General features: G+C 45.9%; 1 protein-coding gene and 1 pseudogene across 2 annotated transcripts in view; both read left to right on the top strand.

Moving 5' to 3' along the window:
• Positions 1–27,656, top strand: part of FSD2 (fibronectin type III and SPRY domain containing 2) — a 49,731-nt gene that overhangs the window by 13,204 nt on the left and 8,871 nt on the right. For both annotated transcript variants that reach the window (XM_037833167.1, XM_037833166.1), the window contains exons 3-12: positions 1,547–2,244; positions 2,388–2,483; positions 4,845–5,075; positions 6,297–6,319; positions 7,323–7,444; positions 8,841–8,996; positions 10,861–10,995; positions 14,159–14,309; positions 16,935–17,068; positions 19,154–19,286. In XM_037833167.1, coding sequence (XP_037689095.1) covers positions 1,603–2,244; positions 2,388–2,483; positions 4,845–5,075; positions 6,297–6,319; positions 7,323–7,444; positions 8,841–8,996; positions 10,861–10,995; positions 14,159–14,309; positions 16,935–17,068; positions 19,154–19,286 — 1,823 coding nt within the window. In that variant the 5' untranslated portion in view covers positions 1,547–1,602. The remainder of the gene's footprint in view (positions 1–1,546; positions 2,245–2,387; positions 2,484–4,844; positions 5,076–6,296; positions 6,320–7,322; positions 7,445–8,840; positions 8,997–10,860; positions 10,996–14,158; positions 14,310–16,934; positions 17,069–19,153; positions 19,287–27,656) is intronic.
• Positions 11,483–13,761, top strand: LOC119531665 (annotated as a pseudogene).

Below are 27,656 nucleotides of genomic sequence, written 5' to 3'. Positions count from 1 at the left end.
GTTGTGCTCCCTGTAGTTGGAAGTCTGTGAGCCAGTCTCATGGCCACAACACAGCCTGTTCCAAATCCCAGTTCAACAGCTCACTAACCCTGTGACCCTGCACAAGATACCCTCTCTGATCCTCAGTTTCCTCATCTATTAAATGGGGATAATAGTAGCACATACCTCATAGGGTTGTTGTAAGATAAGAAAATGTATATAAACTGTCTAGCATGGAATGAAGCAAACAGTAAATGTTCAATAAATAATAGCTATTACTAATATTCTTGTATTTATGACCACTAATATTATTTCTAGATTTTATGTACCTTCATTATTCTGTTTATTTTACTTATATTATACTGAAAGTCCTTTTCCAAGTTATCATATGCTCTCCACATTTTAAAGATTGCATTATATTCTATAGAGTTTTCTTAACTATTCTCCTAATCATGAGGCTTTTTCAAAAAAAAATTTTTTTTTGGCTACTATAAAAAAATTTTGTGGTAGCCATTTTTATGTAGAAATGTTTTCCCTGTATTTGGGATTATTCTCTCAGGGTTCCAGAAGAGTGTGGACATTTTGAAGACTCCTGATGCATGTTGTCAAATTTGTTCTCCAGAAAGTAGGGGCCAGTTTGCATTCCAACCAGCAGCATGTGAGGGTGCTCAGTTCAACTATACTCTTAACCTGCATGGGTACCAATGTTATATTTTTTAATATTTGCTAACTGGAAAGGCAAAACGGCATCTTATCTATTTGTTCTGTGCTGCTCATAAGGATGGACAGTTTTCCAAATTTGTGTGTACAGTTAATATTGTACACAGCAGTAATTCTCTTGTGAATTGTCCTTGCATGTTATTTTACTAAGGTCCGAATACTTAGTAAAATACAACTAATTTATACAATTTGTTTAATAGAATTGTCTGGGACTCCTCCCACTATAATTGATTTTGAGTTAATTTTATGTATAGGACTCTTTTATTAGTCAAATCTATTGATGTTTCTTTTGTAGTTTCTTCTCTTTTAAACATAGAAAGCCCATCTTCTGTAGAAATCAAACTTTCTTTACAGATTGTTCAAAGTGAAACCACAACTTGATGGTAGCAAAATATTGTGAATGCAGTTAACACCATTGAATTGCATATTTGAGAGTGATTAAAATGGGAAATGTTAAATATGTTACCAGAATAAAAAAAAAATTTTTAACCCATAAAACTGTGTAACCCAAAGAGTGAATCTCTATGTAAACTATGGAGAATAGTTAATAGTGTAATTATAACAATATTTTTTCATCAGTTGTAGCAAAGGACCCACACTAAGCAAAATGTTAATAAGGAAAAGGGATAGGGAATGGGGCGGATATGGGAACTCTACTTTCTGCATTATTCTGTAAACCTACAACTGCATTAATTTAAAAAAAAATGAAAAACTCATTCTGCATTTAAAAAAAAAACCATGAAACCACAACTGAATGCTAAAATGATTTAAAAACAAAATTGATATAACTAGAGCTCTAATGACCGTCTCAGGAACTGATTTTTTTCTTTCTCCTTTTGTGTTCTAGCCCCCCTGGACATTCACTATTAATTGTAGAGAAACCCCAGGGTTTCCAGAACCACGATGGAGGAGGAAGCTGGGGAGGCCCCGCGGCTGGGTGGGCCCACGGCCCCCAAGGACTTGCGGTTTTATCACAGGGATCTGTACGACTCCGAAGACAGACTGCGCATCTTCCCAGAAGACACCCGAATGCAAAGAGAAGTTGTCCAAGCAGAAATGTCCAGGAAGCCAGGAGGGGCGGCGAGAGGCACGGCTCAAAGAAACCTTGAGGAGGAAGTGGATGAACTGGTCCACTTATATGGACTTGAAGATGATCACGAGCTGGGGGATGAGTTTGTTGGCGAAAACGCCCTCAGGGCGGGGGTTTCGGAATACCCTCCTTACGCGCCGAGGAGGAGGGACCCAGCGCGGGAGCAGAGAGACTGGCACCTGGGCGGGGCGCCGGCCGAGGCCGAGGACCTGGGCTTGGCGGGCTGGAGCCCGGCAGCCCCGTGCCAGGACCTGCGCGACGCCTACAGGTACGTCCAGGGGCGCGCCAGCGAGGAGTACGAGTGCTACGTCATCCCGGAGGAGGAGGACGAGGAGGAGGCTGCCGACGTCTTCTGCGCCACTTGCAGAAAGCCAATAAGAGCTTTCGAGAAGGTTTTTGGTGAACACAAGGACCACGAGGTGACCCCACTCACTAAAGCACTGGAAAGCGCCAAGGTAAATAGGTCTCCTTAGTTCTTTTTTTCTCTTGATGTTGCATGTGTATCTCAGGTGTGTCGGCAAGGAATAAATATCAAATGCCTTCTAAAAAGGAGAGAAACGACATTTCATTAAAGCCTTCTTGTGACCCCGTTTGATAGGGTGAAATTCACAAAAACATGTACAAATTGGAAAAGCAGATTATCGAGATGGAAAATTTTGCAAGTCACTTGGAGGAGGTTTTCATCACCGTGGAGGTAAGCGCACACCTGAAAAACCCATCACACACACGTTGCTTCCATTGGTGGCTGGGTCAGCAGCTGTTTTGGATACAAGTTAGAGAATCCGTTTTCTGAGAACAGGAACTTTTCCTGATTGCCCTCTTCCCCTCATCCCCTCCTCTGACCGCCCATAGTACCGGGGGCATATACCTATGGAACAGCTTACCTGTCAGCATTCCTACTGACCCATAAGTGCTGGTGGCTGGAGGCTAGGACTTCTGTATCTTTATGTGCCTGGAGCCTACTACAAGGTATGTCTCAGGGTAGGCATTTTGTGTATGTTTGTTGAATGAATAAATGAGGCAGAAATTTTCCAATTTCTTTCTTCTTCTCAGGCTTCTCTTTCCCTCATGTCCCCTTTACATGAATTGCCAATCGTTTGTGATTTAGATCCTTATTCTAACAAAGATGACTTGAAGATGGTATTATCGATTGGAAGCCCCTTGCAGGAGCTCAGGTAGTGAACAGGTCAACAGCTTTCTTTTGCCCTTGATTTTTTGTCCTTATTTTTTTTCTCTCTCACTCCCTGAGAACCCCTTGGTACTGTTTTTTGCTTATACTGTGCAGCCAGAGACAGTGGGGTTCGTGTTTTTCAAGCCTTTTGAGGTGTAGTAGTGTTGACTACCTTAAGTCAGGTATGGACTGTCGAGCTGTTCTTAGTGGTTTAAAGAGGCAAGGTACCCACTTTTGCCTATTATTGCCACTCAAACACAAGCATACTTTTAACTGTGCATGGGTTTAAAAAATTGGTTTGTGTGTTGTCTTTGCCTATTCTTAGCAATTTCCAGGCTTTCCCTGAGAGATAATTAAGAATTTTAGGACTTCCCAGTTCTGACATGGGGAAGAGTGTGGACTCTTAAAACAAAGGCCAGAGTTTCAACCCAGACTGCTGAACTAGAAGCTGCTGCCCTATAACTTTTGCCCTTTGTTCATTATTGGGCCCCAAAATCTCCAAAGAACAAGGCCAGTTCTTCTTTCATGGGCCCGCCTGGATAAGGCATTGTGAGATACCCATGTGTTTTTAATAAATGTGTTTTTCTTCACCATATTCCTTATAAGGTTAATACATTTCTGTGCCTGTCACCAAACATGTTACTGTCTCCTGGGTGTGCACTGGTAGGTCCATGTCGGTTACTGTGATGACAGAGCTCAACCCAGCCTTCCAGATGAGGCAGGCTGGGACTGTTAGTCTCCACTTCCCCTCCCTTTATGTGGGTTCTCAAATTCTATTAACGCACCCTCAGCTAATATCAGCAGAAGCACCTAATGTGAATTAAACAAGTCCCGGTACCTTTCTCATGAAGGCTGACCTTTTCCACCCCCAATCTTAAAAGGGAGGAGAGTGATCGCCCTAATCCCCTGTGGACGGCCCAGAGAAGGGCCAAGTCCTTCCCCTCCAAGTGTGGGGTGCTGGCAGGAGGAGCCAGTGTGCCACGCAGGACAAACTTACACTCCGCTCCGTCAGCTCACAGATCACAGCACAGAATCTTCACCCTCTGTGAGAACTCTGAAGCCTTTCTTCTATTCTCAACCCTGGGGAATCATCTGTTGCTTTCCCTTCTTTTCCACCATTTTGATCAAGTCTTACAAAGTAGGTGCTCAGTAAATATTTCCTAAATGATTAATAAGAGCCTCTTCTTTGGAAATGTCCCCATCATCTGAGGATGACATCAGGGAGCATTCCCAGAGCTCTCCTGGTCTTCCAGTCTGAGTAGAGAGGACCAGGAGTCAATATGCTTTCATTAATATTTCTTACCCATTGTGCTTCGGAACATGGTACCTTACAACCCTCTTTCTGCTTTCCTGCATTTTCCCATCTCTTAGGCAGTGCCTCCGAGCCACAACCCATATTTCCCTTTGCCTTTACCTTTCCAGTATTTGGTATGAGTTGCTGTGGGATCTGCTTGTATGATCCAAGCATCAGGGAGTGGAGGTGAATGTCATGAGATGTTGAGAGATCAGGTGGAAAAGAGAGGTGGGAAGCTTCCAGGACAGACATCTCTGTGTCAAGGTCCCAGGTCCTTTGGCAGGCTGGCTCTTTACTGTAATCTCCCTGGCCAGTTGTCAGGGTAATGGGAGGTGGTTAACCCAGGGACAGGATTGTCAAATGCTGCCAGGAGAGACAGCATTCTTTCTTGTTAATCATTCCCAGGATACTAAGCCAGAGACTCCTGTACCCTAGCTTCCCCAGTATCCACCCCAGCAGCCTGGAGAGTGATGCTAAGACAAGGCCAAGGGACTAAAAATCAACTCTGGGTAGACATATTTTCATACCCTTAATGACCCCATATCCAACATACCACATGTACTGAAATGATGAGGTTAGCTGTCTTGCAGGAGAATTTTGGAAGACAAGAACAAAACTTTGAGTCACATTACAATGAAATCTTGGAAACACTTGCTCAGAAATATGAAGAAAAGATACAAGCTCTAGGGGAGAAAAAGAAAGAGAAGCTGGAAGCCTTGTATGGACAGCTGATCAGCTGTGGAGAAAACCTTGACACCTGTAAAGAGCTGATGGAAACAATAGAAGAGATATGTCATGAAGAGAAGGTTGATTTCATAAAGGTCAGTGAGGAAATGAAATAATGCACTGAAATGACAGTCATGGCTGGGGTAGGTTTGATTGTCCTCTCCCCATCTGGAAGTGTCAGAATCAGTATTTATGGTCTATTGCGTGTTTGTGATGGTGAGGTGGTCACCCCTTCTCTCTGCATGGTCCCGCCATGAGTGGCAGAGAAGGCTCACAAACTGCTGACCTTTTCCCTCCACCATTGCTGACATAGCAGCTGAGTCTTTGTTCCTCTGTCCTGGTAACCAGAGATCTGTCCCCCAGTCCTGGATTGGAGCACAGACAGCTCCCTGAGAATTTTTTGGCTACCTCATATGGCTTCTTGGAGCTCTAGGGGGAAAAGTTGTCCAAGCGAAAAAGTCACCTTGAATTTCCCCATTACAGGTGTAGCTGTTAAAAATCTTACTTCATAAATTCAGACATGCAAAAACATCCACTTCTTGAAATCAAATTAAATTTGGTGCCGAGTCCCCATGCAGCTGGCTGTGGGAAGTTCAGTCTCATCCGCAGCTGGGGTCCCTTGTCTTTACAAGATCCTACGGGAATACAGGGGCAGATGAGATGCCCAGGAAGACAGGAAGGGGTCTTCCACCTCCGTGATACTTGTCAGCATTGTGATTGACAAGTGTGGCCCCTCATTGCCCACTCTATTTCCTGCTGGTCTTGAGGCAGAGAACGTGTGACTAAAGCTGGAAAGCAATTTGGCAGGCACCCTTAGAGCCATGAATGCTCATACCTTTTGAACCAGTGGTCCCATTGTATCTCAAAGACATAACCCAGAATGTGGAAAAAGTCACATACAGGAAAGTGTTCTTCTCACTGTTATTTATGATGGCGAAAAATTGGAAACAGCCAAAACATCCAACAATGGAGGGATGGTTAAATAAACGATGGAGTTTCCAATGAATGACCTGCTATGCAGTCGTTCAAACTGATGGCCCAGAAGACTGTTTGTAATAGGGAAGGTGCTTACATAATGTAAATGGGAAAAAGCAGTGGACGTGCATTATGCAGGCCCCATGCACAGCCACAGGAAGTATGGAAGAAAAGGTGCAGGCACTGTAAGAGTGATTGTGTTAGGGTGGTCGGATTGGCTGAGTTTTTCTTTTTCCTCATATTCCAAGTTTTAAAAAATATGCTTTTATTTTTATAGTTTGAGAAAGAAATTTATTTCCAAAAGCAATGTAATCTTTTGCCCTTTTCCCCTCCTTTTTTAGGATGCAGTGGCTATGGCTGACAGGTAATACTTTTGTTCTGACGTATTTTATTTGTTCCTTTTACCTCTAGGTATCCAGATAGACTCAGTTTCACTTGGTTGTATGACTATAGTGTCAGCTTTTATGTCTGGCCCTAGAGTAAAATAGCCGTGGCTTTGGATGGGTGGTTTCTCAGGGCACTGGGGTTCTCCAATCACAGACTCTTGGGGCTGCAAGGGAGCATATGGTAGGACCAGGCAGCAAGCCCAGGGTCAGATCTCCCTGCAAACCTTTTTTTCACCGAAACTGAGACAGAGGCTGTGACCACCCAGCATCCCCCAGCTGGTGCTTTTATACCAGGACCCAGACTATGGGGCTGCAGAAAGCACGTGCATTTTCGAGTCAGACCAAAGAGCAAATCCTGCTCCCATGGCCTTGGGCAAGTACAACTGTCTAGAGCCCACCTTCCTAACCCACCAAGAGCGATAGTTTTGTGAGAATTAAATAAGACAGTGTCTGTAAGGCAACTTGAACATAGACACTTAATAATATAAATTATTTTTACATGGGTTTTGGCAAAAGACAGACTTGGTTTCAAATTCTGCCTCTGCCACTTACAAACCAGAAGGCAGGTCCAAGAAGACCCAGAGCCCCATTCCACGTTCTGCAGCTTGGGGGTGCTTGGCTACACAACTCTGGGGAGTTGAACCTCACACGTACCTCTGTATGGCTCAGGGCCTGGGGAGATGTGGGTTTGCAGAGTTTTCAGGTCAGCACCTCCAGAGGGTGTGGATCTGGATCTTGTTGGTGTATTCCCCCCCAGCCCCCTCCCTTCTTCTCCAAGGCCCAAACTAATCCCACCCCACTGATGACTTTTGAGAACAGTCACTGAAGCAGAGAGTAGAGGCAGCCAGCAGCATGCTAACATAAAGAAATAAAAGTTCAGCTAAGAGGCTCTCTCCGTTTTTACTAATGGTCCAGCAGTATAGACACACCCTAAGGAGAATGCCCCTCCGTTCTTGTTAATGTGTCTTTTTATAATGACAGACTTGGAAAGTTCCTGAGAACAAAAACAGATGTGGAAATCTCTGCCCAGCCTGACTTTGAAGACCAGACTCTGGACTTCTCTGATGTGGAACAGCTGATGGATTCCATCCACTCCATCCCAGGTGTGTGCCTCGCCATTGGCTTACTTCACGACAATTTCAGATTCTCCTGGGCTTTGAGTAAGGAGCTCTGATGGGTAACAAGATCACAAAGTATTTTCCCCCCTTCTAACTTCATGTTTTTGTCTTTGCGGCTTGTAAGAGTTAGAATAGAAGCCGGTCTGCTGGGGTAAGGGCCCACTCTCACTGTTCAGGTTGCCAGCAAACGGCCCCAGGAAACCTTCAGCTGTTTTCCATTCACAGCCCACCCGGCTTCATAAACACCTGCCCTCCTGCCTAACTTACACTAAGCAAGTAGCCTGGATTTTTTCCTTAAGTGTGGTATTTATGTTCCTCCTGGGGAACATAGTGGTTACGAGTATGGTCTTTGGAGCTCTATGGAGCTGGGTGAGAATCACCTCTGCCACTTCCTAACTGTGTGACGTTGGACAACTTAACTAACTTCTCTGGGCCCCCTATCTATAAAGTAGCCATTGTAATGCATCATGGGGGTATGGTGAGAATTAAATGAGGTAATGTATATACAGCATTGTCATATGGTACCAGGTAACTCTTAAAAATATTTTTGTGATTGCCTATTTGTAAGAGTAATACTAGAACTCAACCTCCTTTGACAACCCACCTTCCCTTCCTCTCCAGTACCCAACAATATGATTGGAATGATGCTGTGTATATCATTTTAGTTTTCTTTTTTGTGTAGAATTCTTAAAAAACAAAAATGAGATTACACTATTTTGTGATCTTCTTTTTTCAGCAAACAATTATGAACAATTTCCTGTACTGGTTAATTCTTCTACAACATCATTTTAATGGCTACATAAATAGTCTGTCATATGGAGGTACCTTAATTTGTTTACTTAATCCTTAATTGTTGGATGTTTAGGCTGTTTCTAGATTCTTCACCATTATAAACCATAATGAACATCCTTAATCGTAAGTCGTCAGAGTATCCTTAGAATCACTTGGCCAAGGGGAGATTTCACTGAGCTGTGATGTCCGTTGGAAGGTCTTTCCCCCTGCTGGGGCTGGTTCTGCCCAAATAATCAGGCCCAGTCTTTGGAAGGAAAGGCATTATCACCCAAGTACTGCTTGAGACATGCTGACATTTTATTCTTTAAAGCAATCTGCCCCCACAGGATTGCTTTAAAGAATATGGCTTTTGGGGAGACATAATATATCCAAACTGGCACACCCTCCCTCAGCTCATGTGGATTTGTCAAAGCAGGGAGTGGATTTACTGGTTATCCCTTGCAGACTCATGGGTGGGAGGGTCTACATTCCCACCCTCGTCCACTCTCCATTCCCCACAGCCACGTTTGCGGTAGGGAACAGTGGAAGGGGCAGCTCCCATCTGCTTAAGTCTTATTTGTTTTTGCCTTGCTCCCATTTCCTCCTCAAGCTCCTTCTGCTCCAGTGATAAATCCACAGGTCCCCAACTCAGCCACAGGTTCCTCGGTCCGAGTGTGCTGGAGCTTATATTCTGATGACACCGTGGAGAGCTATCAGCTGTCCTACCGGCCAGTGCGGGATGGCTCGCCCCGGGAGGACCAAGCAGGTGAGGCCAAGCCAGGAGCGCCCTCCCGCTCATGGGCCAGTCCAGGACTCTCTCGTGCCTGGGCCCTGCCTTCCTGGCAGTTGGGAAGATGGAGGTGGGATGGATCTGCAAAACCCAGCTCCTTGGAGCTGTTATGATCTGGGGACCACCCAGAGGATAGGATGCAAACAGGTGAGCAGTGGCAGAAAGGGCTAGAAAGGCAAGTTGGGACCTGACTAGGGAGGACCATGAGGCCAGGCTAAGGTGTCTGGAGTGTGTTGAAAGGCCATGGGTCAGAGCGGTGCTTGGGATGAGTATCTAGCCACTCTGAGTACTGGAAGGGCTGGGGACACCCCTTGTTGAGGAGGCCCGGCTGGGCTACCTGGGCTCTGGTACTTCCTGGCAAGTGAGCATCATTGTGTTACAGGAGAAACTGGATGGATGTTCTGTAGGTTCCCACAAGGGGTGCAGGGGCCTCTGCAGCCTGGAAGGGGTTACAGCAGCTCCTTGGAATGGCCTCCAGTCACCACTTAAGGCAGTCCCTGGCCCTGAAGAAATGGACCATGGACATAGGCTGGCTGATATGGGGTTAGGGTTAGGGTAACATTACCCCCATATCCCCCAGTATTCAATGTCATCCTCCTGTTAAAGGGAGGGTTAGAAGAAGAGCCCTAGCTGAGCATCTGAAGGCATCAGGGACAGGTGGGGCCTGTCCTGTGTTCACAGAGCCAGAGTGAGATTTCTAGAAAGGAACTTAGAAATCTTCATTTTATGATTGCAGAAACTGAGGCTCAGAGAGAACTGAGCTGTCCACGGGGACACAGGGAGTTATGGTAGAACTAGGACCAGATCAGGTCTGCAGGCTTCCTGCCCAGAACTCTGCTCATTGTACCTGGCCTTGCAGATGGAGGGTTCTGAGTGCCAGAGGGTGAGGATAGTGTTTCCGTCCAGGTCCTTCTGCCCAGGAAGGAAGGGGAATTCTTGAGAGAGGTTAAGAATATGTTTTAGGGATGATGAGGGAGGGTGGGTGTGGTCATAAAAAGGACTAAAGAAGGGACTGGAAGGTGGAATAGAGGGAGCTTTGAAAAGGGGGTTGGAGACCAAGAAGTCAGACCTGATTAAGCACAGCCTTTGGCATCAATTTACCTGTTGGTACCCTCTCCTGCCTGCAAACACACAAAAAGCATTGTGTTGGGGCAGTTTATGAAGATCTTTCAAATGGATCACTTTGTTGCAAAGAAATGGTGCTGGAGGGTGGCTTAATGAGTTACTGCTGCCTTTCAAGAATCTGAGAGGTTTAAGGGTGTATCTGTCAGCTTTTGCTGCATAACAAAACTCCCCACACACATACACGTAAAGACACACACACACAAACTTACTGACTTAAAGTCACATTGATTGTTTCTCACATTGATTGTTCTGTGGGTTGGCTGGACAGTTCTGGCCTGGACCACCTTGGCCAGGGCTGGGTGGTCTGGGATGGTCTCACGTGCATATCTGGGACCTCAGCTGGGACAACAGAGATAACTCGGATGGCTGGTGCCTCTGTCTGTGCAGTCTCTTGACCTCCAGGGGGCTTTCCCAGGCCTGTCCATGTGGTAGTGGAAGTGTTCCCAGCAGCAAGAGAGCAAGCTCCTGGGTGCCAGCATTTTCCAAGCCAGAGTCAGTCACGTGGCTAAGCCCAGCTCCAAGGGGCAGTGTGAAATCCTGCCCTTCCCAATGGAGGGAGCAGTGAAGTCCTACCACAGAGGGGCATGCCCACATGGGTTGGAGGAATTGCTTGCGGTTTGCTTCAGGGATATTCAGCATCACAAATTTGGAGCCACTTGGCCTATTTTTAGGATTGAATCCTTGTCTTTTTTTTTTTTTTTTTCCCCCACCTCAGAGTTTACAGTGACTGTCAAAGAAACATATTGCTCAGTGACAAACCTTGTTCCAAACACCCAGTATGAATTTTGGGTCACAGCTCAGAACAGGGCTGGCTCCAGCCCCACCAGTGAGTGCGCCGTGTACATGACAGGTAACGGGCCACTCATTTACTTCATGCCAGGTTTCTAGATGCGGTGGCAGGGGAGGGGGGGTGGTGGTTCTTAATTTCATTCAGAAGGGCAGGGGCAGCTGTGTGTGTGGTTGGGTTGGTTGGTTTTTTCACTTGAAACACCAAGTCCACATCTGGCATGACAGGGCCATTGTCTCATGGTTGTTCTTACAGTATCAAAAATACTGCTCTCCCTGTTTAACAGCACAGAGTGGGCTAAGTTTCTCTCTCATCTTGTTGATCGTGTTAAACAAATACTGGAAAATCCTCATAGTTTATCAGACCCAAACAATTACCATGAGTTTTGCAGACTACTGGCCCAATTGAAAAACAATTATCAACTGGGAGAATTGGTAAAGATGGAAAACTACCCTGAGGTTATTCAATTGATAGCCAGTTTCACAGTGACCAGCCTGCAGCACTGGGAATTTGCCCCAGATAGTGTGCACTATCTCCTGAGCCTTTGGTAGCAACTGGTAGCCTCTGTGCCATATGTCAAAGCCACAGAGCCCCACATGCTGGAAACATATACTCCTGAGGTCACCAAAGCCTACATCACATCCCGTTTGGAATCTGTGCACATCATATTGAGAGATGGGCTGGAAGATTCTCTGGACGATACAGGTCTGGTCCAGCAGCAGTTGGACCAGCTGTCTACAGTTGGGCATTGTGAATATGAGAAGACATGTGCACTCCTCGTGCAGCTGTTTGACCAGTCAGTTGGCCCAGTCCTGTCAGGAGCTGCTATAGAGTGCCAGTGCAAGCCCTGTGGATATCGCAGTGCAGGAAGGAAGGCTGACATGGCTGGTTTACATTATTGGAGCAGTGATTGGTGGCCGGGTTTCTTTTGCCAGCACTGATGAGCAAGATGCCATGGATGGCGAACTTGTCTATTGGGTGCTCCAGCTGATGAACCTCACAGACTCTCGCTTGGCTCAGGCGGGTAATGAGAAGCTGGAACTGGCCATGCTGAGCTTCTTTGAACAGTTTCGTAAGATCTACATTGGGGACCAGGTGCAGAAATCCTCTAAGCTGTACTGCCGACTCTTAGAAGTTCTGCGCTTGAATGATGAGACCATGGTACTTAGCATCTTCATAGGAAAAATCATTACCAACTTGAGGTACTGGGGCCGTTGTGAACCAATCACCTCCAAGACACTACAGCTTCTCAGTGACATCTCTATTGGATACAGTAGTATAAGGAAACTAGTGAAGCTTAGTGCAGTACAGTTCATGCTGAACAATCACACGAGCGAGCACTTTTCATTTTTGGGTATTAACAATCATTCCAACCTGACAGACATGTGGTGTCGAACTACCTTCTACACAGCACTTGGGTGTCTCCTCATGGTGGATTTAGAAGAGGATGAAGATCGGTATGAGCAATTCATGCTGCCACTCACAGCAGCATTTGAGGCTGTGGCCCAGATGTTTAGCACTAATACTTTCAACGAGCAAGAGGCAAAGCGATCTCTTGTTGGCCTAGTAAGAGACCTGAGAGGGATAGCATTTGCCTTCAATGCCAAGACCAGCTTCATGATGCTGTTTGAATGGATATATCCATCTTACATGCCAATTCTCCAGTGGGCAATTGAGCTTTGGTACCATGATCCGCCTGTGCCACACCTATGCTCAAGTTGATGGCTGAATTAGTTCATAATAGATCCCAGTGAATACAGTTTGACTCTCTTCTCCCAATGGCATCCTGCTGTTCCGAGAAACCAGCAAGATGATAACAATGTATGGCAGTCGCATCCTGACACTAGGAGAGGTCCCAAAGGATCAGGTCTATGCACTGAAGCTCAAGGGCATCTCCGTCTGCTTCTCTATGCTGAAGGCTGCTCTCAGTGGAAGTTATGTCAATTTTGGAGTCTTCCGTCTCTATGGAGATGATGCCCTGGACACTGCTCTACAGACCTTCATCAAGCTGCTCCTCTCTATTCCCCACAGCAATCTCCTGGATTACCCCAAGCTCAGCCAGTCTTATTATTCATTACTGGAAGTCCTAACCCAGGACCATATGAATTTTATTGCAAGCCTGGAACCTCATGTCATCATGTATATTCTCTCTTCCATTTCTGAAGGACTTAACTGCACTTGACACCATGGTGTGCACAGGCTGTTGCTCCTGACTGGACCACATCATAACATACCTCTTCAAGCACCTGTCATGTAGTACCAAGAAGAGGACAACACCCCTGAACCTGGAGAGTGACTGTTTTCTGCATATCATGCAGCAGCATCCAGAGATGATCCAGCAGATGCTGTCAACGGTGCTGAACATTATCATCTTTGAAGACTGCAGGAACCAGTGGTCTATCTCCCGGCCCCTACTGGCTTGATACTACTTAATGAAAAGTATTTTTCTGACCTAAGGAACAGTATCGTGAACAGCCAGCCACCAGAGAAACAGCAGGCTATGCATCTGTGTTTCGAAAACCTGATGGAAGGCATCAAGCGAAATCTTCTTACAAAAAACAGAGACAGGTTCACCCAGAACCTGTCAGCATTCCGTCGAGAAGTCAACGACTCGATGAAGAATTCCACTTATGGCGTGAATAGCAATGACATGATGAGCTGACACCTCCTTGGACTCTACTTGTACAGAGCAGCATCCCTTTGGTCTGGCCCAGAGGGGCGACCAGTTACAAGGGAGAGGGCCTGGCTGATCCTGGTTCCTTCCTCTAGAGGTGTGGGGGAAATGGTCAGCTAGCTATTTCCCCAGGGAATAGGGGTGTGAGTGCACTCACTGGGGGGCAGGGCGCTGCTGGTTCCTAGGGGATTGGGTGGGAAGGGTGGTGGGAGGAGATAGCAACACAGGTGTGAGACTCTAGCCCCTCTCCTCCTGGGGCCACCGAAGGGGAAAGAACCCCCAGTGTCCTGCCACAGCCTGCCTTGTATAAACATGTACATTTTTTCATTAAAAAAAAAAATATATTGCTCTCAGTCCCACTGCCATTTGAACCTTATAACCCGTCTCCCCTCCAGGAACATCTCAAGGGGATTCTGTGCTTTGCTTCTTCTTGCACAGAAATTCTTTGGTAGGGAGGAAGAGGGTGATTGTGATGTTTGTCCAGAGCTTGGAACAAAATGGCTGGAAAAGCACAAAATGGTCCCTCCTCCCTCCCTTCCCCCCTGCGTTTAGCACCTTCTCCCCCCATTATAAAAAGCAAAGAGATAAGGAGCTGCGAAGAGGCTGCGCTGATCTGCTGGGACTCTGGGAACCTGAATCCCGTGGACTCGTACACGGTGGAGCTGACCCAAGCAGAGACGCCGGAAGCCTCGGGTGTCACTGAGTGAGTCACGAGGGCCTTGGCGGGGGGTCAGAGGCTGACACAGTGACATGGCTCAGGAGCGGGTGGTGGCTGGGTAAGTGGTCAGAATCGGAGACACACAGTCATCTTAAGTTTAGGTTGCTTAGTTTCTGTGAGAAGTAGCTAGAATGCTATTAATGAATAAGCCGATAAACCCCAGGGTTTTTTTTTTCAGCCCATTCATCCATTCATTCACTCGTTGAATATGAGCATCTCTGGTGCCAGGTCCTGTGCCAGACACTGGTGAACTTGACAGACAAATTCCCTGCCCTTACGGAGTTGACTGTCAAGTAGAGTATAGAAATAGATAAGAAGCAAGAAAATAAACAAATGCGTAAAATAATCAGCAGTGCTCCCATCTACATGAGAGCCCTCAAGTGGGGGGTCCTGGCACAAGGAGCAAGGCCACTACAGGTCTCTGCCCTGGGCCACATGCTCTTGGACCCATCGTGGTCCCTCTGTGGCAGCCCCAGTGCTGCTCTGACTTCATTTGAAAGAGATGAATATGCCTGGATATGGATACATGGCAGGTCAGGGCTGGAAGGGGCTCAGGGGTCCCATTTTACAGAAGGCCCAAGTCACACAGCAATTTGGTGGCTGAGCGTTTCCTTTTAAAATGTAATGAAATAGAGGGTGGTGGAGGTGGGGAGCTCCTCTGGGTAGAGTGGATGTTTAATCGGAGACCTGAACAGATGGGAAGGACTGAGCCCTAAGAATAGTGGGGCGGGGCCCTTCTGGCAGAGGGCACTTCAAGGAAACAGGCCTTGGGGCAGGAATGAGCTAATGTACTAGAGGAACTAGAAGAGCCACCAGGGCTGGAATTTAGCAGGGAGAGGGAGAATGACATGGCAAGAACAAAAGAGATTGCAGCTTATGTACAAAGGACATATGGCCACCATAAAAGGCTGCTTGGAGGCTCGTGTTTACCAACCCTGTAGTCATACAGGCAACACTGCTTGTCAGAGCTGGGGGATTCACAAATAGATGGGGCTGGACTCAGTCACCTCAAGGGCCTCTGCCAGCACAGCTGTGTACAGTGGAGGAGGCATGGCTGTACCTCTAGTTTACATCCAGGCAGTGCAGAAGCTGGTGGAAGGGGAATGAGCCAGCCAGGCAGCCCATGACCAGCCACCAAGGGGTACATTCACCTGGCACTGGAGAAACGGAGGACGAGGTTAGTGTGAACTGGTAGGGAGGCAGATTCTTCTATGCTGAATGCCAGGCTTGGAACCGGGCCATCTATCCCATCCATCGTCTGTTCCAGGTGGAACTCACACGTCGACAGCCACATCAGTTATCTGTTTCTGGAGGTACTCAGGAGTGGGGCAGGAATCCAGTGGCTCTGGCCACACAGATAGTGCAGATTTCCTTTGTGATTTGTGCTGGTGCTTAGGAGCACCTGGCACATGGAATAATGAGAAGGCGGCACTGGAGGGCTGGTCAGTGACCTGGGTGATTTCTCTCCCAGTAAAAACCTAATCGTGATGTCCCTTTGCTCTGAGGAAAAGGCAAAACTTCGCCTCTATGGCATATGCCAGCTCCTCTCCCTCTCCAGCCTTGGCCACATTGCTCATTTTTAGTTCTTCCTACGTCCCATGCTCCTTCCTGCCACAGGGCCTTTGCACATGATGCTCCTCCTGCCTAGGAGAGTCTTCCATCCCTTTTCATCCAGCTACCTCCTGGTCATCCTGCAGATCTCAGCTCAAAAGTCACCCATCCTCAGCCCTCCAATTACATACTCTGTAGTACACTGTGAATTTGTTGTGGTTACAAATCTTACATTTCTTCAGGTGATTCCCTGAGGAATGACTGTAAGCTCTATGAGGGTAAGGACTAACATGTCGTCTTCTCAGGACTTCCCTAATCAGTGCCTGGCACATAGGGTGCTTAGTAACTACTTATTGAATTAGTAAGAGTTCCCCTCTGGCCTGGAGCTGTAGCCTCAGAGGTGATCTAGACAACTTGGCCTTAGCTGGGTGAGGGGCTGAATCTGTAAATGAGGCATCATCCTGAGGACCTCTCCTGCTGTACCAAAATAGGGTCGGCCACCACAGGAAGCTAGACAGTAGCATTTACAGACTTGGATTCCTGTGTAGGACAATTTGAATAAATTGGAGTATTCCCAAGAGGCAGCTGTCTTCAAAGGGTTTACAGCAGTGGGCTCCTGTAAGACGGGCTTTGATCCTTCCTGCTCTAATCGGGGTCATTTACTTGTAAACATGTGTCAAGGCCTGTTAGGGCCCTGCAGTGCACTAAGGGAAGTGGTACTCGGCTCCTGCCGTCAGACAGGTTATGATCCTAACAGACTGATGGAGAACACTAGCTTCTACTGCATGTGTGCTCCACCGTTGCCACATTAGACATAGACCAAGCACAGTGCTCAAGTGTTGGGGAACCAGGATGGGGAGCTCGGAAGGGGAGACAGTCACAAACACCAACAGTAACAACAAAGTGAGAAAACTGGGAGGGCATGCCAAGGAGGAGCCAGCACTTGTGGCTGTGCTGCTGTGGGTGGGAAGGCGGGGAGTGCCCTGTTTTGGAAGGGATGCTGGTGCTTGTGCCTGGTTGCCGGTCCCCTGGTGATTGCAGCTCTGCCTCCTTGCCCAGGTCTGTTGTGGGTATCCCGAACTGCGAGTCCCTGGTGCAGCTGCAGCCCAGGCAGAGCTACACAATCTACGTGCGGGCCCTCAACGTGGGGGGCCCCAGCGCAAGGAGCAAGCCTGCTACTGTCCACACTACAGGTCTGTGTCCCGGGCCGCACACTCCTCAACCCATCCCAGCCACTCTGTGGCAGCCCCAGTGCTGCTCTGACTTCATTGGAAAATGGTTGAATGTCCAGAGATACGGCACATGGCAAATCGGGGTTGGAGGGGACTCGAATGATCAAAGCCCTGTGGTCCCATTTTACAGATGGGGAGACTGAAGTCATAATGCAATTTGGGTGGCTAGACAAGTACTAGAACTCAAGGTTCATGGCTCCCAGGCTGTTGGGCTTTTTCTCCATGGCCCTCAGGTGGACTTGTGGCTTTTGACACTCACATGACCTTTCATATGCCGACTACCACCCCTGGGATGGGGTCTTTATGAAAATTCCCAAGAAGAGCTCTTGGCCTCAGCTCACCTCTCTTCCTGTTGTCAGCCCAGTCATCTCCCCACCCACACACAGACTCATTTAGATCCAGCTGCCCAGCCTCCTCCCAGGCCCTACATGGCCCTAGTGGGTGTCCATTCCCCTATCCCAGCTCCTTTCTCCTTCTTATTTGCCATCATCATGTTGTATAACACTCACATCTCATGTCCAAGTCTGGAATTAGCAGAGACATTGCTAGAAACTTTCTACCATCTCTGGCTCTCCCAGCACTGCCATGCCTCTGGGTTCTGAGATTTGCTGGGGCACACTGTAGAGCATCCCAGAGCAGATGCAGCTCAGGGTGACTGGGCAACATGCAGGTAAGAAGCAGTGAGCCTGGGCCCAGGGCTCAGGGGACAGCATTCCCTTCACTGGGGTCTTCCAGGGAGGGGCATTGTGTCATTTTGTCCTCATTTCCAATGCTGGCAGAAGAGGTGTGTTATTAGTCCCCACTTTTCAGATGGGAAAGGCAGTTAAGTGGCCACCGAAGGTCCTGGAGCTGGTAGGGGTTAGCACAGGGGTTAGAACTCATGTTTTTCTTTCATATTGTGCTGGAGTTTTCCTTTGGTTGACTGGCACCTCTGGTTTCCTGGGCTGGCTTGGTGTGTTGAAATGTCAAATTCTGACTGCTTTAGTGAAAGAGAACATGGAGAAAGAAGTATAGCCAGCTGTTGATTATTCAGTGTCTCTGAATTAGTTTGTTCAAATAATTACTAAGAGTGTATTCGTGAAAAAAAACTTAACATGAATCAGCAAAAACATCAAATATTCAAAAATGGTTCTTGTTTGGGATTAGAGAGCAGGTAATGAGGGCCTCGCGTTGTTTCAGTTGCAAGGTGGGAACTGTCTTCCCCTTGCCATTCAGTTCAAAGAGCAAATCAAATTCCTGGCAACATCAAGCTGTGAAAATAGTTGAGAAGTATTGCCATGAACTAGGGTTTGAGGCAATGAGAAGTGACAGCTTGGGAGGTTTCCTGTTCTGTAGAGAACTTGAGAAAATGAGAGCTTGGCTAAGACACAATGATGGAAAATGAGTTACTATATTACTCAGGAATGATTTTTTTTTTAGCTGAATAACTTATTAGATCTATGCTGCCTCGCTTTTTGGTAAGCTTTTTTTTAACCAGGATTGGGGGTGGCTGTGATTTCCTTCCTTCTCTCCTGTGGCCCTCAGTGAAAGCTGTATGTTGACTTTTACTAAAGTCTGTCAAATTGATATTTAAGAGTTCCCTCCATTTCTTCTTCCCCTTTCCCTCAGCAGGTAGGTTAGACATTTTTGTCAATGTGGAGGCTTTTAGAGCCTAGTGGTTAAAAGCATAGCCTCTGGAATCAGAGGGATTTGGAGTTCACATGTGAGTTGTACCATTTGTCAGCTAGTTGCTTAACCACCCTGTGCTTTGGTTTCCTCATCTACAAAGCGGAAATAATGTCTGTTTCTAAGGGTGATTATGAGAACAGGATGAGATAAAACTTGCAAACTGCTCGGCACACTATTAGGCATATAACAACAGCTTAATACATGTTAGCAGTCATCATTATTAATATGATTGTTATTATCATGCAAGGCTTCTGTGTATCATACAGGAAGAGAAACTCGGAATGTGCAGTAACACCCTCCGCCCACAGGGAGCGCGGTTGTCGAGAAGGCAGTGGAATGACTGCCCGGAGATCTGCTGTGTGTCTCCTCCCCTCACAGGCAGCTTCTTTCACCTAAACAAGGACACGTGCCATCCTTGGCTGACCATTTCCGAAGATGGGTTTACCGTTGTACGAAGTGAAAGGAAAGCCCCAGCAAAGGAGCCACTACCCAGCAACTCCTGCTTTACCAGGTATTTTATCAGTGGCTCACAGAACATACGGTGGACTTCTCTAATATACACTGTTATTCAGGTAAAATCAGATTACACCAAACAGATACAGCCTTAAAGGGGAAAAGAAATCCTATAAATGAGAGCGGGGATGGGGCCTGGTGGAGGAGAGGCTGGGGAGGGTGTGCAGAAGCGGTGTGGCTGGTGTGGGCAGTGGGGACTGTGGTAGCGTCTCAGGAGGGTGGGTCCAAGGCTGCCAGGGCTGTGAGGCTGTGACGCACGGGGACGGGCCACACCGTCAGGTAGTAGGAGGACAGAAACAAGGACCCAGGACTCCTAATACCTAGTCCCGTGCTCTTTCTCCTGCACGGTGATGCCTTATAACAAAAATCCTGATTTAAAAATGATGAAAAATTGGCTATTTTTGAGCATGTCCCAGAGTCGATGGAGAAAAGCATCATGCATGAACCTGAGGGAGGAGTGGCCCACTAGAGACGCTCACTGTCCATCCTGCTCTCTAGCTAGTTCTAAGCTTATTCTCAATAAATGACTTATTTATACTGTACTTTTTTCCAAAGACTGATAAGAACTCAAAATAAAGGGCAAATATACAAAACTGAAATAGAAAAACCAAAGTAATGGGAGAAAAAGAACACAGAAATGCCAGTGTATCAGTTAGGGCTCTCCAGAGAAATAAGACCAACAGGAGGGAGAGAGGAGAGAGAGAGAGAGATTAACTTGTTTTAAGGAATCGGCTCACGCAATTGTGGGGGCTAGCAAGTCTGAATTCCATAGTGGAGGCAGAAATTCTGGTAAGAGTGATATTGAAGTCTGAATTTCTTAGGAGAAGCCAGCAGGCTAGACACTCAGAGAAGAGTCAAGGGTGTAGTCTTGAGGCAGAATTTCTCAAGAACTCCCTCAGTTCTTAAGGCCTTAAAGGCCTCCAACTTATTGGTTGAAGTCTACCCACGTTATGGAGGGTAATCTCCTTTACTTAAAGTCAGCTGGTTGTAGATGGGTACAGAATACCTCCAAAGCAACATCTAGGCCACTGCTTGACCAAACAGCTGGTCACCATAACCTAGCCAACTTGAAACACAGAATTAACCATCCCAGTTAACTTCAAGGACTAATTCAGTTTCTAGGACTGAATGTTAAATTTGGCTCTCAGCTTCCTTGTAGCCAGGGTAAAAAGAGTTCTTGGTAGGTTGACTTTAGAGTCATGAGAATCTTCTAAAGAAGAAAAGGGGCTCTCCCAGAAGGGGCACTGATACAAACATGCATCCAGCTTCCCCGCCTGGGTCATGGCCACTGATGGAAAACTGCCTGAAGCCTCATCTGGCTCTTCCTCTGACCCTGGCTTCCAATTGGCCTTTTTACTACACATGTTAAATACCTACTATACATTTTATGGTAAAATACTGGTATAGTGGAAACAATTTTATCTCCACCCCCCACACACATACCCTGCCTTTTCAATTCAGGGTTGGCAGGGCGTGGGATGTGGGGGTAGGCATGGTTAGGAATAAGAGTAAGAGGCAATAATGGTTTTACCTGACCGGCACCAATGCAGATGTTTAAAGCTGACTCTTGCATGGGTACTTTGGTGGGTGTCTCAGCAATCCCCCTGCTAGGGTCTTCTGACTGCAGCTGTTAGCACGGGTAATCACCCTCCCTCTGGTGGCCCCTCACAGCTCATCACTCTCTACATCCAGTACTACAACTCACACCTCTTTCTGCAAGGTCTCCTGACTCACAGGAAGCACACACTCTTGGACAGGATCTCCTCAAAAGAACACTGGGTCCACATTCCTTTGTGGGTTCCATTCGTACCTGGTCCTCCGAAACACACATCTTTGACTAGGCACTGTTACTTCACTCTTCCTTTGTGTGAATTAGAGGGATGCTCTCTGGGCAGACACACTCAAGTCTTTAGTGTTGCAAAAAGTTGCAAAGCCGGTTTTTAGCCACCTCCTTCCATTGTAAGTCCTACATAGGTGGCCTAGCATCTTACCTTGAAATAGGAGACAATATTTATCATCTTTGTTTTGTTCTTGGCTTTTTGGAGTCCAGCCAAGCTGAGATAGAGTCTCCCATTTTAATATCCTCTTATATATATGACTTTGTGCTGGGGGTAGGGAGATGGAGACACATGAGAAAACTGAGGCAAAGAGAGAGGTTAAGTAACTTGTCCAAGGGCACACAGCTTATTAAGGATTGGAGCTGGAATTAAACTAGGAGCTGAGCTTGTAACCACTACATTATTCCTCTCTCAGTTTTCTGAGAGTTTTGAGTTACTGGGTGGATAATGAGTCTGTTAACTAAAATTGGGAAAACATGAAGCAGAGCACAGATCCCCCCACTTCCACTTGGAACACAAACTTTGGTAGGTGGAAGGGGTGAAAGTGTGATTACTTCAATTGGGACATTCTGAATTTGAAACGGTAGAAGGAAATGTGGACCTGGGGCTTAGAATAGATGGCCTCATTGCATAGGTGAGAATACCAAAGTGGAGAGAAGAGAAGATAACTAATGTGCAAAATGTTATATACAACTACTAAATTAGGGATTCAGATTCACCCAGGTCTCCCTGACACCAGTGCTATTCTGTCTGTCCCACTGTACTGTATGGCCTCCCTTTTACTTTAAGATGTAAAACACAGACCCCACCCTGATCCAGATGGTGGAATGAGATGCTTCAGGGCTCCATTTCCCCCAAAGAAGCAAGAAATGGCAGAAATATCTTTCTCGAAACTACAGAAAACATGTAAAGGACTGCAGTAACAGGGTAAGTGCCAAATCAAGGAAAAGGCTACTTAGAAATGGTAGGAGCTCGGGTACCCTGGCTGGTTCCTCCGCTACCCCTCACTGGCTAGGCATGGAGCCAGTCCAAGTTTCCAGTGAAGATTCCTGGTCCCGGTTCTAGAGGGAGTAGAATAACCCTTGTACGAACACGTGTGTCTGGCCCAATGTGTCTGGTATGGCCTAAGGAATTCACCAATCCCAGAACTTGCCCTGCATGTGAAGGTGGCACACACAGCTCTCCTACAAGAGGCTGTGGGAGAGCAGTCAAGTGGCTGACTGGGACAAGGGATTGCTGGCTGTAACAGACAGTGCAATGCCCAGGACCATGAGGAAACTGGTTCCTTGGGAAGAGGGGACACTTGTACCCATGAAAGTGGGGGAATTCCTAGGGCCACATGCACAACCCTAAGACAGGATGCATGCCGAGAAAGGATCAGGGAAGCCCCTATGCTTATCCTCTTTGTATGGATAAGCCCTGAAGGAGAGCACTTGCACAGATCAGTATGCAATGCTGGAAAAGGTTTTTTTTTCCTCCTTTTTTGTTAGCTCCTCTCATAACATCAGCTGGATACAAGCTTAAGGAACAGCCTCCTCAGAGTCTAAATTCCAGAAATAACACATTAAAATATCAAAATGCTCAGGTTTCAAAATGGTCACAAAACATACAAAGAAACAGGAAGCAATGGCCCAGCAAAGGAGAAGATTAAAGCATTAGAAACCGTCAGTAAAGAGGACAAGAAACATACTGGACAAAGACTAAAAATAATGGTCTTAAATATGCTCAGAGAGCTAAAGGAAAACAGAGACCAAGAATTAAAGGAAACCAGGAAAATGATAGATGAACACAAAGAGAATATCAATTAATAGATGGAAATTATGAAAAAGAACTAAACAGAGCTGAACACCACAGTAATGGAAATTACAAATTCCCTAGGGGGCTTCAACAGCAGATTTAGCTGGCAGAAGAAAGAATCAATGAACTTGAAGATAAGACCATTCAGATCACCCAGTTTGAGGAGCAGAAGGAAGAAGAAATGAAGAAAAGTTAATAGAGCTTGAAGAACCTGTGGGACACCATCAAATGTACTAATATGTGCATTGTGCTCCGGAGTCCCAGAAGAAGAAAGAAAGGGGCAGAGAGAATATTCAAAGAAATAATACTGAAAATGTCATAAAGTTAACAAAAGAAATGAATATATACGTCCAAGATACTCAACAAACCCCAAACAGGGTAAACCCAGATAGACCCACACAAACACCATAGTATAATCAAACTGTAACACCAAAAATAGAGAATTCTGAAAGTTGCAAGAGAGAAGGAACGTGTCAAGTACAAGGGAGCCTCAATAAGATTTTCATTGGAAATCTTATCGAGATTTCCATTGGAAAGCATTGAGAATCTTATTGTTGATTTTTCATTGGAAACCATGGTGACAAGAAGGTAATGGAATGATATATTTGAAGCACTGGAAGTACAAAATTGCCAACCAAGAATTCTGTAACTGGCAAAATGGTCTTTCAAGAAATGAGGGAGAAACTAAGATGGCGGCTAGCTGAGACAGGCAAAAAAAGCGCCTCCATGAAAAACACTAGCTAAAAACCAGACAGTGACCTAGAATACCGGTTACAGCGATGCACCAACTGGACGAGGGCTCCTAGCTCCAGAGGGGCTGTATACTTGGTGAAACCGGGAGTCGGCGTTCTGAAACGAGTGAGTAAGCTGGCTGGAAGACCCGCAGCCGCGCAGCAGGCTGGGGAAGCCAGGGTTCAGCGTTTGGAGACCGGCTGGCTCTTTAAAAAAAAAAAAAAAAAAAGGGAAAAACCCAGGATCCAGCTCCAGCTGTGATTGTGGGAACCACGCAGTAAAACACAGGAAGAGGGGCTGGGCCGGCCTCTTCATGTCTGGCCGGGAAGATAGCCTGCAGCAGATACCCTTGGGTCCGAGGGAACGGAGGGGAGAGCCGGAAGCAGAAAGAAACCCTGCAGCTAGCAGCTGGCCCTCCGGAGGGCTGGATAAACTCCTGCCCGAGGCCGTGCCCACAGCCCAGAGCCCCGCCAGTTGTCCCGGAGCTGGGAAAGAGGAACTGTGCGAGGAGGAGGGGGCTGAGACGCCCCGTTTGGCCATTTTTGCCTCAGGCTGAGAGCACGCTGCTGCAAGGCCTGGCGGCCTGGGGCTTCCCTTGAGGGACGGTGCGCCCTGGTGACGTAGCACAGCATTCCCTCAGCTGAGCTCCTGGAGGAGCGCGGCTGGGTGGGGGGATCCACTCAGAGAACCCAGGGACTCTACGCCAAGTCCGGTGGTTTGTGGATCAGCGAGAGAGAGGGTCTGGGGCTGAACTGAAATGAAGGCTTAGACTCTTGTGGCGGCCTTGAATCTCTGGGATCCCGGGGGATTTGAACATTAAAACTGCCCTTCCTCCCTGGCCACCCGCACACACGCCCCACATTCAGGGCGGACGGCTCCAGCAACACACCCAAACTGAGTTCTCCAACTGAACTTTCAAGAATCATTTCCCCACACACCTTGGAAACAAGGTTGAGAACTGACTCGAGGGATACAGGTGACTCACAGACGCCATCTGCTGGTTAGTTAGAGAAAGTGTATGTCACCAAACTGTGTTCTTGAAAAATTAGATCGATATCCCTTTTTCTTTACAACTTGAAAGAACCCTATCAAGCAAAACAAATGCCAGGAGTCCAGAAACAACAGAAAATCTTAATGCATATGATAAAACCAGAAGATATGGAGAATCCAACTCCAAACACACAAATCAAAATATCGGAAGATACACTGCAGCTCGCAAAATTAATCAAAGAACTACAATCGAGGAATGAAAACATGGCAAAGGATTTAAAGGACATCAAGAAGACCATGGCCCAGGATATAAGTGACATAAAGAAGACCCTAGAAGAGCATAAAGAAGACATTGCAAGAGTAAACAAAAAAATAGAAGATCTCATGGAAATAAAAGAAACTGTTGGCCAAATTAAAAAGGCTCTGGATATTCACAAGACTAGAGGAAGCTGAACAACATCTCAGTGTCCTAGAAGCCCACAGAACAGAAAATGAAAGAACAAAAGAAAGAATGGAGAAAAAAATAAAAAAAATCAAAACGGATCTCAGGGATACGATAGACAAAATAAAACGTCCAAACTTAAGACTCACTGGTGTCCCAGAAAGGCAAGAGAAGGGTAAAAGTCTAGAAAGAGTATTCAAAGAAATTGGTGGGGAAAATTTCCCCAATCTTCTACACAATATAAATACACAAAGCATAAATGCCCAGTGAACTCCAAATAGAATAAATCCAAATAAACCCACTCCAAGACATATTCTGATCAGACTCTCAAATACTGAAGAGAAGGAGCAAGTTCTGAAAGCAGCAACAGAAAAGCAATTCACCACATACAAAGGAAACAACATAAGACTAAGGAGTGACTACTCAGCGGCCACCATAGAGGCGAGAAGGCAGTGGCATGACAAATTTAAAATTCTGAGAGAGAAAAATTTCCAACCAAGAATATTTTATCCAGCAAAAGTCTCCCTCAAATTTGAGGGAGAGCTTAAATTTTTCACAGACAAACAAAGGCTGAGGGACTTTGCTGATGAAAGACCTGCCCTACTTCAGATTCTGAGGGGAGCCCTGCCGGCGGAGAGACAGGGAAAGGAGAAAGAGATATAGAGAATTTTAACAGACATATATAGTACCTTACATCCCAAATCACCAGGACACTCATTTTTCTCTAGGGATCACGGATCTTTCTCCAGAAGGGACCATGAGTTGGGACATAAAACAAGCCTCAAGAAATTTAAAAAAAAAAAAAAATTGAATATACTCAAAGCACATTCTCCAACCACAATGGAATACAAATAGAAGTCAATAATTTTTGAACTGTAATTCCACTATTTAGTTCCTACATGATATAAAATACACAAACTCTAAGGACAAATCAGTAGTTTTGAACTCAATGTAAAATATGTAATTTTAGACAACTATATAAAGGTGGGGGAATGAAGGAGTATAGGAACATAGTTTATGTGTCCTAATGAAGTGAAGCTAGTATCAAAGAAAAACAAGATTGATATGGATTTGAGAGGTTAATTTTAAGCCCCACAGTAAACACAAAGAAGTTATCAGAGAATATAACCATAGAGATGAAAAGTAGAGTTTGCGTTAAGAGAAATGGGAGAAGGGGCAATGGGGAGTTAAGAAATGAGTGTAGGGTTGCTGTTTGAGGTGAAGGGAAATTTCTAGTAATGGATGGTGGGAAAGAGCATTACAACATTCTAAATGTGATTAATCCCACTAATGAAGGCTAGGGAGGGGGTGGAATGGGAAGATTTAGGCTGTATATGTCTCCACAACTGGAAAAAAAAAAGTCTAACTAGATGACAATTGAATGCTAAGGATGAACTTGGATGGGACTGGAGGATAGAGGACAGGTGGCTCAAAGGAACACAGTTGAGACATAAGGAAAAGGAAATATAGAATGTAAGCTTTGTATCATTGTTGAATCTCTTGTACTTCTTAGCTGTGCTTAATGGGATTGCATAAAAGAATGTTCTTGTTCATGGGAAGTGTATACGTGAATTATAGTGTATGTTCAAGGATGTGTGCAGCTAACTTTCATATGTTCTGAAGACAGAGCAGTAGATGATGGTTGATAGGGAGGGAGGGAAGGAAAGCAATGTGACAGCATGTTAAAGTTGGTGGATTGAGCTATCGGGGGAGGGGGGTCAGGGTATGATGGAATTCTGTTTATGGGGCTAGTATTGTTTTTGCAACTTCACATAACTTTGAATTTATTTCAAAATTTAAAAAAAAATAAATAAAAATTAAAAAATAAGCAGGAAAAAAAAGAAATGAGGGAGACAGGAATGACTATGGTCTGTTAATTTCTGATGGGTATAGTAGGAACAAGTTCACAGAAATGTTGCTGTATTAGGTTAATTTCTTGGGGTAGAGCAGGAACATGTTGGAAGTAAAGTAGTTATCTTAGGTTAGTTGTCTTTTTCTTACTCCCTTGTTATAGTTTGTTTGAAATGTTTTTTTATTGTATGTTTTTTTAAATTTTTTTAATTTTTTATAAAGTTGATTTAAAAAAAAAAGTTAAAAAAAAAAAACAAAAAACAAGGAATAAAATATGCAGAGCCCCCTTGAGGAGCTGGTGGAGAATGCAGGGGTATTGGGCTGCCCCACCTCGATGGTTGCTAACATGCCCACAGACATAGGGGATTGGTGGTTTGATGAATTGAGCCCTCTACCATGGAATTTGCCCTTGGGAAGACTGTTGCTGCAAAGGAGAGGCTAGGCCTCCCTAAAATTGTGCCTAAGAGCCTCCTCCCAAATGCCTCTTTGTTGCTCAGATGTGTGAGAAACAAGCACTATTCCTAAAAAGGAATAAATGCTCACCCAATTGTGGAGAAGAAAAGAATTTATTCACAGTCTTGCAAGAACAGGCGCCCAACCAAACTGTGGGGGTTGGCGCCCAGAACAATAGACTCAGCAGTATTTATTCCCTATCCCTAACTACAAGTCCCTCCCCTGTTTCTCCATTGGCTGGATACATCAGAGGTTACATTCTATT

The sequence above is a fragment of the Choloepus didactylus genome, chromosome 4 (genome assembly GCF_015220235.1).
Source record: "Choloepus didactylus isolate mChoDid1 chromosome 4, mChoDid1.pri, whole genome shotgun sequence".
Taxonomy (NCBI): Eukaryota; Metazoa; Chordata; class Mammalia; order Pilosa; family Megalonychidae; genus Choloepus; species Choloepus didactylus.
This window is presented reverse-complemented; position numbering and strand designations above follow the sequence as displayed.